This window comes from Sylvia atricapilla, chromosome 6 (assembly GCF_009819655.1).
Source record: "Sylvia atricapilla isolate bSylAtr1 chromosome 6, bSylAtr1.pri, whole genome shotgun sequence".
Classification (NCBI taxonomy): domain Eukaryota; kingdom Metazoa; phylum Chordata; class Aves; order Passeriformes; family Sylviidae; genus Sylvia; species Sylvia atricapilla.
The window spans coordinates 35,884,788-35,896,665 of record NC_089145.1 but is presented as its reverse complement, the minus strand read 5'-3'; the positions used below and the strand labels follow the sequence as shown (position 1 = coordinate 35,896,665).

The 11,878-nt window shown below is 52.0% G+C and overlaps 1 protein-coding gene across 1 annotated transcript; it reads right to left on the bottom strand.

Moving 5' to 3' along the window:
• Positions 1–272: 272 nt before the first annotated feature.
• On the bottom strand, positions 273–3,472 carry ARF6 (ADP ribosylation factor 6). The gene has a single exon (XM_066321481.1). The coding sequence runs from the start codon at positions 3,126–3,128 to the stop codon at positions 2,601–2,603; it is 528 nt and encodes a 175-aa protein (XP_066177578.1). The 5' UTR covers positions 3,129–3,472; the 3' UTR covers positions 273–2,600.
• Between the last annotated feature and the right edge of the window lie 8,406 nt (positions 3,473–11,878).

The following is an 11,878-nucleotide window of genomic DNA, read 5'->3' as shown; positions in this document are numbered from 1 at the left end:
TTTCCAGTAACTTTTTCTCCCCCCATCTCTTCCTCCCCGCTCCCTCCCAAAAAAAAGAAAAAAAAATCCAGAAGCAAAAGCAATTTTCTTTCACCTACAAAACAGAATCACAAAGTTACTTCTAAGGGGATACAAAATTGTGAAGCCAACTTAATGCAAAGGCTGCCCCAGCACTTGGAAACACAGGAAACCAACTCAGACAAAAAATGAAGTTGTCATGTTGACTGAGAATAGGTTTAAGAAAGTTCAAGAACCATTAATAGAGCTTCAAGTTTTCCAGTTTAGGCATTTACTTTGTGCTTGGCTATTTTATTGATGCTCCAGAAGAAAACAGTAACCATATTGTTGTAATTTGAAGTTTTTATACCACCACACTGTTCATTAAGTTACAGCAACAGGAAAAAAAAAAAAAAAGCTAGAAAATAGAGCAGTGATATTCCAATGGCAAAAAGCCTTGGATTAAAAGAAACTAATCTCACTTCCTCTTCTTTAGGGCTGAGATGGAAGAGTTATTTCTACATTAAGCTTCTGCAGACTCTCTCTAATTCACAAAGTCCATCAATGCTCTATCTTCTAGCACCAAGAACCCATCCAGTCCCATTTGCAACCCACATCCAGAAAAGTCTTTTTTTTGGAACCATACTCTAAAAGGACTTTGAAGTGCTCCAAAGCATTGGATTTCAGAAGTGAATTCAGGATTTTCGTCTTCCCATACATCTTTGGTAAGAGCTCCATGTACAAGGTACTCAGCATGCAGAGTCACCACTGCAGCAATGTAGTGTAATGCCCCCAATTCCAAGTAAAACTTATATTCTTGAAAAGAGAAAACAATCAAGGAAAAAAAGGAAAATAAAAGCCATTTTCTTCTGGTTTTGTAGCATACATTCCTAGAATTCCCCAAGGGAGTTTTAACTCCTTGAGGAAATCTGAAGTTAATCCTTAAGGCTGAATAAGAACCAGCTGCTTTAACAGTTTGTGCACCCAGCGTTAATTAATACTTGATTGAGTTTTTATGCAAATACTCGCTCTGGGTGGGGTTTTTGATTGGCCAGTCCCAGCTACAGGCTGTGACATGGCTAACGAGCTGCTTTGCCCTTTAAGAACTAATTATGGAAGTTTACATTCAGCGTCGATTCTTTCTCTCTCTCCCCTTCCCGCTCTCATTAGTAGTTACTCAATGGGCCTCAGCCATCCAACATAGTTCCCTTTCCTACAGGACTACAGCAACAACCGGGACACAGCGAGGCTCCAGCTGCTCGCAGAAGCTCAGTCCAGACTTGGAAAACTAAAGCAAGAAGTGATTTCCTCAAAATGGCCATTTCTGATGTCAGAACCCCCGGGCTCGAGCAGAGCTTGGCACGGGACTCGCCCCTTCGCAAGGCTCCAGCATGGAAAAAGAACAACAATAATAATAATAACAACAACAACAATTTCCTTCTTGACGTTGGAAACAATCAGGAATCCTTTCAAGGTTTAGGTGTCTCCAGCTGCCTTGAGATGGAAGCGAGAGGCAAGTCAGAGCTGGACTTTTGCCAAAACATCTGATTTAAAGTCAAACTCACTGCAACATTTTATTGCTGCATCTGCTGGAAGGAGCCTTGGCCCGGGGACCGACACCAAGTAGTAAAAAACTGCAACTAAACCTCATTTAAGACAAAAAAATCCTGCCCAGTGCCTACTCTGGAACTACAGCATCGTTCATGCCTTGTCTGTTATGTGGTGTGGGGAGCTGGTTCTGCATCCCTCCTCATGCATGATGTATGGGTCAGAACTTCCCAGCTGACATTCCAAAGCAGTTCTTACATCTCCCAGTGCCCGATGTGCACTTTGAACACGTTACAGTGGAATTCCCACTCTCTGCCACTGCAGGCAAGAATTCCCCTCGTTAGCCTGAGCCGTGGAGCCAGACTGAGTCACTGTTTAGTTACAGATTAACAGAACTAACTTTTTTCTTAAAAAAAAAAAAGTCCTTAATATAAAAAGACAGACTGCAGTTTGATTTTAAGCAACAATTTTCAGTTTACTAGATGAAGTCGACCTAGCAACATATCCTGCAGGAATGCAAAAAAGTAGCAATCTACAGCAAAGTGAGAGAAAAGAGAGAAGAAAAAAATAATATATATAATCAAAAAAGTAGACCCAGAAAGCATACACTGAAAATGGACCCCCTCCCCCAACATCCCCCAAAATAATCAAACCAGCAAAGAGCTATCGAGAGGAAAAAAAAAAAAAAAAGAAAAAAAAAAAGAAAAAAAAAGTTACTTAGCAAGTCTATAATGTGTCCTTCCCCTGTTTGCTGGAAGTCTGCCATAGCATCTAGTGCCTGTGTTCGTGTCACATTCGGAGGTTAGAGCATCCTAACGCCAAGCAGGAGGAGTTAGAACAGGAATCCAGCCAAGGGTGCAGGAGGAAAGGGTGGCAACTGGAGAAAGATGATCATAATCCTATGGATGCGGTTTTGTTTTTACTTTTCAGTAGAGAATCATTCTTCTGGAAAGCCACGTGGGTTATTTTAATTTTTTTTTGTTTCTTTTTTGTTTTGTTTAATTTTTTTTGTTTTGTTTCTTTAATTCTTTGTAGACTAAATAGTTCCTCTCCCATTAGGATTTATAATTGGACGTTAACCACGTCAGCCCTTCGTAGAGTCCATCCCCCGTCGTGGCACAGGAGGGCTGCACATACCAATTCCTATCCCTGATCCGGGTCAGGCCCAGTTTCTCCTGGATCTCGTGGGGTTTCATGGCGTCGGGCAGGTCCTGCTTGTTGGCGAAGATGAGGATGATGGCGTCCCGCATCTCCCGGTCGTTGATGATGCGGTGCAGCTCCTGCCGCGCCTCGTCGATGCGGTCGCGGTCGGCGCAGTCCACCACGAAGATGAGCCCCTGCGTGCCCGTGTAGTAGTGCCGCCACAGGGGCCGGATCTTGTCCTGGCCGCCCACGTCCCACACGTTGAACTTGACGTTCTTGTAGGTGACGGTCTCCACGTTGAAGCCCACGGTGGGGATCGTGGTCACCGACTGGCCCAGCTTCAGCTTGTACAGGATCGTGGTCTTGCCGGCCGCGTCCAGCCCCAGCATCAGGATCCGCATCTCCTTGTTCCCGAAGATCTTGGACAGCACCTTGCCCATCTCGGCGGCATCCAAGGGAGGGCGAGAGGGCGAGCGCCGGCCCGGCGGGGAAGGGCGGGCGGGGCTCAGCGCGGGCCGCGCATGGGGCGGCGGGGAGGCGGCTCCGCTGCTCCGCCGGGCCCGCGGCGGCGGCTCCGCCCGCTCCTGCCTCGGCTCCCGCCGCGGCGCCTCAGCTCATGGGTGCCGGCGCGGTGGCGGCGGGAAGATCCTGAGGGCCGAAGAGCGCCGGGAAGTGCCGGGAGTGACGGGGATGGCCCGGGAGCGTCCCGGCCGTACCTGAGGGCCCCGCGCACCGCTCCCTCCGCCCGCGCCGCCGGAAAGGGGCCGCGCGCGCCCGCGCCCGCTTCCGCCCCGCCGCCGCCCCGCGCATGCGCCCGCGTGCCCCCGCCACGCCCCGCCGCAGCCCCGCCCTCTTTCCGCCCGCGCCTTCCCGCCCGCCCCGCGCGCCTGCGCCATCACCGCCGTCCCGCCCCCGGCGGCTCGGCGGGAGGGGCGGGGCCTCGCCGCTGATTGGGCGGGGAGGGGCGGCGCGCGCGCGGCGTGCGGAGGGGCGGGGCCGCGGTGGGGCGAGGCGCCACGCGATCGCGCGTCAGCGCCGGGCGCGCGGGGCGCGTCTTAAAGGGGCAGCACCCGGGGGGAACGGGGTGGGAGCGGGAGCAGCTCCAGGAATGAGCCCTAAGCGGGCGATAAAGTCTGCCTTGGAATGGGCGCACTGTACAGCGGGGGCGGGGAAACCCTGGCACAGGTGCCCGGAGAAGCTGTGGCTGCCCCTGGATTCCTGGAAGTGTCCCAGGCCGGGTCAGACATTGAGGCTTAGGGCAGCCTGGGACAGTGGGAGGTGTCCCTGCCCGTGGCAGGGGTGGAACGGGGTGAGCTGTACGGTCCCTTCCAGCCCCAACCGTGCCGTGATTCATTGATGCATCATCAGGTTTATGACTCCACGTTGTCTCGGGTCACTCCCTGTGATTCCAGCGGGTGAAACTTCATGGATCAGCGCTCGGGACACGCAGCGTTCGGGGCACATCCCTGCCCTGTGCCCGGGAGCTGTGCCCGGGCACGCCCAGCGCGGAGCGGAGCGGCTCCTGCACACACACGTCGGGCCGGTCCCGCCGCCGGGCCGTGTCCCCACCCCGCGCCCCGGGGGGCTGTGCCCGAGGGCCGGGACACGGGAACGCTGCCAGGCTGCTCCTCCGGGCCGGGGCTGCTGGGGCTCGGGGTGCCCACCCAGTTCCTGCTGGGAGAGCCCAGCCTGTGCTGGTAGCTGCTCCCGAGCCCGTGGAGTGAATGGGGAAAGTGGCACCTGGAACACAAATCCCCAAAAATCATAGAATCACAGACTGGTCCGGGTTGGAAAGACTCTTAAAGCCCATCTCCTTCCACTCTGCCATGGGAATCCTTCCACCAGGATGTACTTGATCACTTTGGGGTCTCCTCCTGGAGAGCACAGTGTACATTCCCTTGAGACTGTGTAGGATTGACTTCAACTGTATCTTCCTTTTGCCTTCAAAAATACCAAAGTTTGGATTTATTTATATGGCTGATGTCCTGGCACATGGAAGGCAATCCCTCTTGGAGCTGCCAAAGGGAATGCTTTGGTGTCTTTAGGAGAACAGGAGGTTTCCTAGACTGCCGAATTATGAAGGGATCAAGCTCTTCTCTCTGGTGACGAATGGCTGGAGCTGTGCCAGGAAGCTTTAGGATGGAGATCAGGGAAAGGCTCTTCCCTCAGAGGGTGATTTGTGCAGGGCCATGGGTTGGATCCACGATCCCTGAGGGTCCCTTCCAGCTCAGGATTTTCCACGATTCTGTGTTGTCAACAGGAGTTTTCGAGGAGGGTTTTGCTCTTTCCTGCAGTGAGCCAAGAGGGAAGATGCCAAGGAAAACACACTATCCGTGGCCTCTCCTGGTGAAAGGCTGTGCCAGGGCACAGCCTGCTGACCCCAGGGCTCAGGAGTGTCCCTGCCTGCGCCGGCCACTGCCAGAGTTCATGCTCTGGTGATTAAACCAGCAGATAATGCTGCTAATTATCATACTGGATTGTAATTTACAGCGAGCCCTGATCCCGCTGGATGCAGCTGGTTCAGTCTCCTCTCTCACTAGCATGGGATATTTATCTAAACAGAGAGCAAAATATTTGCAGGGCTAAAATTAACATCAGGATGTGGATATTGGTGGATTTTCACTTGGCTCTGCTCCATGTGACCATTTCCGTGCTGGTGAGTTCATTAAATCAGGCAGCACGAGACCACAGGGGTTCAAAATAGTAGGGAAAGGTGATGTCAGGAGCTTTAAGGTCCTTCCTTTGCCCATGAGCTGGAATCAGTCGTTCTTCCATCAGCCTCGGAGCAGCTTTTGTTGCTGTCAGGAAATGACTTTTGTTGCCTTTGTTCTGACAGTGCAAAGCGTTGAAGGGGAGGGTGTGACCGTGCTGAGGTTCTTCTGCTTTCCTTTCTAAGAGCTGAGGGGCTCCTTTGGGGCTCTCTCCCAGGACCCAGCAGGTGAGGAGCGTGGATGTCAAGAGAAAATTAAGCACAGGTGTGGAACATGGGGTGGGGTCTGGGCTCAGCTCCCTGGGTTGTGTCATCCACTGTGAAACCCCATGGAATGAGTAACTGCAGGGTGGGGAAGTGCCTTTCCATCATCTGCTCCCCATTGTGCACACAGACCTGCTGTTCCTCGGGTCTCTCCTCTTGAATCTTGGGGGTTTTGTTTTGTTTTGTTTTGTTTTTAGAGACCGCATTGTCCTTCCTCCTTGGGGATTGGGTGCAGGTAGCGCTTGGCCTGCTTTGGCTTTGCCCATTTCACCTGGCAAACAGCTTTGCTGAACTCCTTCAGTCCTTTTCCTCCTGGAAAAGTGACCTGACCTGTGCAATACCTGCCCAGAATTTCTCTGAGCTGCTCCTCCACTGGAGTTCTGTGGAGTTCAGCCCTCCCAAGTGACTCAGGAGAACTTCCTGCTCTGCTCCTGTCCCCACACAGGACCCTGCTCCCATCCCTGTTATCCTCTCCCTGCTCCTTTCCCACTATGCCTGAGTTGAGCTGCTCCAGGCTGTGCTCGCAGCTTCTGCCTCTGCATGACCCACTGAGAGCACCCAAAATTGATTTTCCTGTGATCATCCATGGCTCAAAACCTGTCAGAGGGGAATGATGAGCTGCACACCATCCCACAGAAATCCCAAACTGATGTGGGGATGTGGTTACTTGCCCTGAGTGGCTTGGGTTGGAAGATTCGGTCAGGTGGTGCCATCCCCCATCTCCAGCAGGGCCATCACAGGGCACAGGGTTGTGTCCAGCTGGTTCTGGAATATCTCCAGGGAATATCTGGAATATCTTCTGGAATATCTCCTCTCTGGGCAATCTGTTCCTATGCCTGGTCACTGCTCAGTAACAAGTTCTTCCTCAGTAGAGAAATGGGATTCACTCAGGCAAATGCTTTTCCACCTGTGCTGGGATTTATTCCCAAAGATCCTCCCTGCCCTTCAGGAAAACTTCCCAACCTCACAGTCTGTGCACCAGGGGAGGATTTGCCATGGCCTGGCTGTGCTTTTGAAGGAATTATTCCAGCTCTTTAGGAGGATAGATAGCAACAAGACATTTGAGCACTCAGCACTTTGGGTAGTTAAGATCTCAAATTAGTCACTAATAAACTCTGTGCACGTCAATCCTGGCAGCTCACGTTTCCCAATCCCGCAGAGAATGGGCGAGAAGCTGGAGAGAGAGCACCACCTACTTTTTGGAACATGTTAGTGGAGAGTCCTCCTGGTTTCCGTAAGTGCACAGGAAGGAGGGTAAACAGGAAGCAAATGGAAATAACTTTAGTCAAGAAAAAAAAAAAAAAGAAGCTTTGCTGTCTGAGGGATCCCACTGCTGTGTCCCTGCAGCACACCTGGGAGACCCAGGACATAGCACAGCCTTTAAAATGGGAAATTGTTCGGGTTCTTATTTTTAAGAAATGGGTGGAGATGGGAATTTGTCACCACAGATGAAGTGGGATGGTCTGAGCAAAGCAGGTTCTTCACCTCAGGATGGATATAAATCTACTCCCTATAACCACCCTCAGGGAAAGAAATGTACCTCTGAGCATTATCTGCTCCTTATAGCTCAGTCTTACACTGCTGATTGATTTTCAAGGTAAAATACCCCCCCAAAAAGCACTTAAAATACCCAAATATGTTCTAAATTACCTGAAAAACGTGAACTTTTAGGAGGGGTTCAGTTTCACACACCTGCTTGAGAATCAAAACCCTTCTCAGGTCCTTGGCAATCCCCACTGAGTTACTGGGTAGCCTGCAGGAGTTAAATATTTTAAAAGGTGGTTAAATATTTTAAAAGTGAGTTGAATGTTTTAATAGCAAGTTGAATATTTTAAAAACGAGGTAGGTGTTTTAAAAGCGAGCACTGGCTGTCAGTGGAGGTGTCCCATGGATCTGCTGGGGATTTACAGCCCAGAGAGTAAAAAGCAATTATGGTTGTAAAGTGATTAGGGGTTACAGCCTGGGGAGAAGGGCAGCAAATACCTTGGGGGACCTTGTGGGAGTTCAGCTGGGCCTGGCTGCTCCTTATCTTTCCTTATCTTTCCTTATCCACAAGGAACCCTCAGGTGGTGCAGGTACCAAGGTTTGCATTTGTTGTTTTCCATGGATTTGTTTCCATGTTCTGCCCTCCACCAGAGGTCCAGCTGCTGTCACAGCAACGTGAAACACTCAGTTAACCAAACCCTGAGGAGATAGATACTCATCAATCTGAGAATTTTTATCTCTTTGAATATAAATTAAATTCCAATCACTTTCGACCATCAGGCCAAACCTGTTTTGATGTGGTGCAGCCCATCTTTTCGTGCTTCCCTCTTGGCAGAGATGGGAAAAGCCTCTGCTGCCCTGATCCTTCAAAGACCTTTGTGGCTTTCCAAGGAAGGAAAAGGGAATATAATATCTCTCTGGTTTTAGGATCTGTGTTAGATAAATTCTCCTGTTGTGAAAACAAATTACATCCTCCATACAACAATGGCATTCCAGGGGTAGATTTGTCACGTTGATATCTGACACAATGGGCCGAGTGTCCTGTGCTGGGGTGAGTCAGGGAGAGACGCCTTTCCCAGAGCACTTGGCCTGGTCAGCCCTGCCTGTGAGCAGGGAGGGCTGGGGATGGTTCCCATCGATGTCTCAGCCCTGTTTCCTGTGATTTGGGAGGCAGCAGCAGCTGGGATTGACATGGAGCTGAACCTGAAGCCTCCAAGTGGCATCGGAGACATCTCTGGATCTTCCATTAATGAAATGGAGGAGTGGAGGTGGGAGGGGGTGTTGGAGAATATCCTGGCAGCAGCAGGTCTCTGTGAGCCTGAGTGTGCTGAAACGTTGCCTTGAGGATCCTGAAGAATCAATAAAATCCTACCATCAGGAGAAAGCCCTGTCCAGGTCTTCAGGTATTTCTCCAGCTCCCTTTGGAAGTGAGGAAGAAACTTTCCAAAGTGATCTCTCAGCAGGAAAACCAGTCAGACGCCCTGGAGAGGACAAGGTTCCAGGGAGAGACCAGAGCCCCTTGCAGGGCCTAAAGGGGCTCCAGGAGAGCTGGAGAGCGACTGGGGGCAAGGGATGGAGGGACAGGACACAGGGAATGGCTTCCCACTTCCAGAGGACAGGATAGATGGGATATTGGGAAGGAATTCCTGGCTGGGAGGGTGGTTTCAATACCTTTGTCTGGTTTTCAATACCTTTGGCTGCCCCTGGATTCCTGGAATTGTCCAAGGCCAGGTTGGGCAGGGCCTGGGATAGTGGAAGGTGTCCCTGCCCGTGGTAGGGGTGGAATGGGATGGGATGGGATTTAGGCTCTCTTCCCACACAAAACCTTCAAGGATTCCCCAATTCCAGAATATTCAGGGGTTTTTTATATATCTTAAGTAGATCAAGATGTCTTTACAGGTATTATTGGCAAACAAGCTGGGCTCTCCTTTCCCAGAATGTTCTCAGGAGCAGAGAGAGGAAATGATGGGGGTGGATACTGCCTGACCAAATCTTCATCTGCCGAAATCCTGGATCACCACCGTGGCAACACCAGCCTGAAAAATCCTGAAGCCTTAACAAGAATAAGAATATTTGAGGCCCATGGTGAGATTCTGGGGTGTCCTGTGCAGGGCCAGGGGCTGGACTCAATGATCCTTCTGGATCCATTCAGCTCAGGGTATTCTGCAGTTCTGTTCTGTTGTTGCCTTGCCCTTGGAAGGAGGAGTTTTGGAGCTCAGTGGGATCCCCAGGCTGGTTATTTGTGGGGCTGGAGCCTGGCTTAGCTCTAACTCTGTGCACAAAGCCCCAGCTCCAGTTCCCAGCAGGATTCTGGAGCAGCTGCTCCCGCTGTGGGATGAGCTGCAGAGGTCAGGGCACCTCTTGGGCTCAGGGATGACCTCCCGAGCTGTCCCCAGCTCTCAGTGGGCTCATTTTCCATCTCACATGTTGCTTTTGGTGCTCTGTCAGACCCTCTGCATCCTCGCTCGCCTGGGTCCCCCTCAGCCTGCCAAGCCTGTTCCCATCAGATTTTCTCTGGGAAATCATGTAGTTTCATGCCACTGCTCACTTAAATTCCTCCTGTTATGTTTTTTTCACGTGAGGAAAAATATGTGTGTTTGTGGCAGGAAGAAGAATCCCTGTGTCAGTGGCAGGAAGGGAGTGTCTGGATGTGTTCAGTGTTATTTCTTTGTTATTTCAGTCTTATTTTCTGTTATTTGCCTTTCTCCCCTGTTTGTGGGTGCCAGGCCTCCCTCTCCTCATGCCTTGACCCCTAAATCATTATCCTAATGCCTTTAGCCAAAACTCCAGCTGTCACCAACAGCTCTTCTTTAAGGAGATAAAAAGAGCCCAGAACAAGATCCCATGCAGCCCTGACACCCTTTAGGCTTCAGGCTTGTGCAGCATTGGGGAAAATCTTATTTTCCTTCTCTGAGATGGGATTGCCCTGTGGACTTTAGCTCTGGACTTTGCTGCAGTAGCTCGGGATGGGCTGGAAGAAGTGCTCAGACACCTGCTGAGCAGGGCTGGCAGGGCAGGAGGAGTGGCCCTGCTTGGGCAGGACACCCTGGCCTTGACCTCTGCACTGGAGAAACACAATTCCATGAACCATCAAAGGAGGAGAGAAACCAGCCAGTCCTTCCCATGGGATACCCAGGGCAGGTCTCTTTGACAGAGGCAAAACACAGAGTTAAGATGAAAAATTCTCAATGAAAGTGTTCCCAGGCAGCTGCAGGGAGTGCATAAATTCAGGAAGCTCCTGAATTTTATTCCTTGCCTTAGGTTTTTGTTATTTTTATAGCCTTTGCTGAGAATCATTCAGGTCATTACACCTGCAGGGAGCAGCCTGCGTCTCAGACATTCTGCAAATCCTTCTGAGCTCTCCCTGGGCACATCCCAGAGCAGGACCACAAATTTAAATTTCCAGCCTACAGCAGCATAACCTGGCCTGTCTAAACCAAAGCATCGTGTTGGGCGCTCACATAAAGAGCTGAATTTTGCTTCCCATGCCTGCTGCTCCTCCCACCGAGGCCGGAGGAGCGGGAGTGATGGGGAGCGGAGGCAGCAGCGAGGAGCAGCCGGGCACGGTGGCTTGTGCCTGTAATCCAAGCTCCGGGGAGGCTGAGGCTGGCGGATCGCTGAGCCCGGGGGTTCTGGGCTGCGGGGGGGCTGTGCCGAGCGGGCGTCCGCGCTAAGGCCGGCATCGATATGGTGACCCCGGGGGAGCCGGGGGCCACCAGGTCGCCTAAGGAGGGGTGAACCGGCCCAGGTCGGAGACGGAGCAGGTCAAAGCTCCCGTGCCGCTCGGTAGCGGGATCGCGCCTGTGAACGGACCCTGCAGCGCAGCCCGGGTGACAGGACGGGACCCAGCCTCTTTTGGCATCTTTTCCCCTCGGACGCAGCTCTTCTTCCCCTTTTGTCAGCTCTCCGCTCCACGGAGCGCCCAAAACAGCGGGGAAACGCAGAAGCGCTCGCGGGGATGCTCCTCCTGAAGATGCCGCGGCAGCCTCGCCCACCCAGGCGTGCTCAGGTTTTGGTGGGATGTGTTGGGATTGGGATGGCAGCAGATGTGACTGTTAAACGGGGAAATACCGGGTTCGTGTGCCGGGCAGCAGGATTTCCCAGCGTGGTTCCGGCTGCGAGTCCCTCAAACGCTGCCGCTCCAGAGCCAGGCGTCCCAGCTCTCAGGAGCCTCTCATTATTCTGCTCCGGGCGGAATTTACTGTCACAGCTCATCGGCCTCCTCCGCTCTGAGCTTTACACTCTCAGCAGAACGCTGGCACGTCGGGAAGCTTTGCTCTATGAGGAGTTTTCCAGAGCAGGACGTCCCTGGTCTGCTTTGTCCGGAGCTGTCCCGGGGACAGAGCTCCGGGATGTGCCTCACTCGGCTTCAAATGAAAACAGCATCAGGAAAACAGCCCCAACCCCCTACAAAAAAGGGATTTGGACTGCTTCAGCAGCTTAAACCTCCTCATAACCCATTCCTGTCTATCCAAGCGTTTTGAAACATAAACCAGAGGGAGCTCAAGGACATTCCCGCTGTTCCCCACTTCCACTGTATGGCCAGGCAGAGCTCACACAGGACAGAATAGCTGGATCTGGGAGTTTGTGGATGGGATCTGAATTCTGGGAAGGCTGAGGTTGGGATTTTGGGCTGTAGTTGTTGTGCTGGTGGGGGTTCAGTGTGGGTATGGTGCTCCTGAGGGAGCCCCTGATTCTAAATCCCACTGTGAATCTCTGGTAACAACGCCC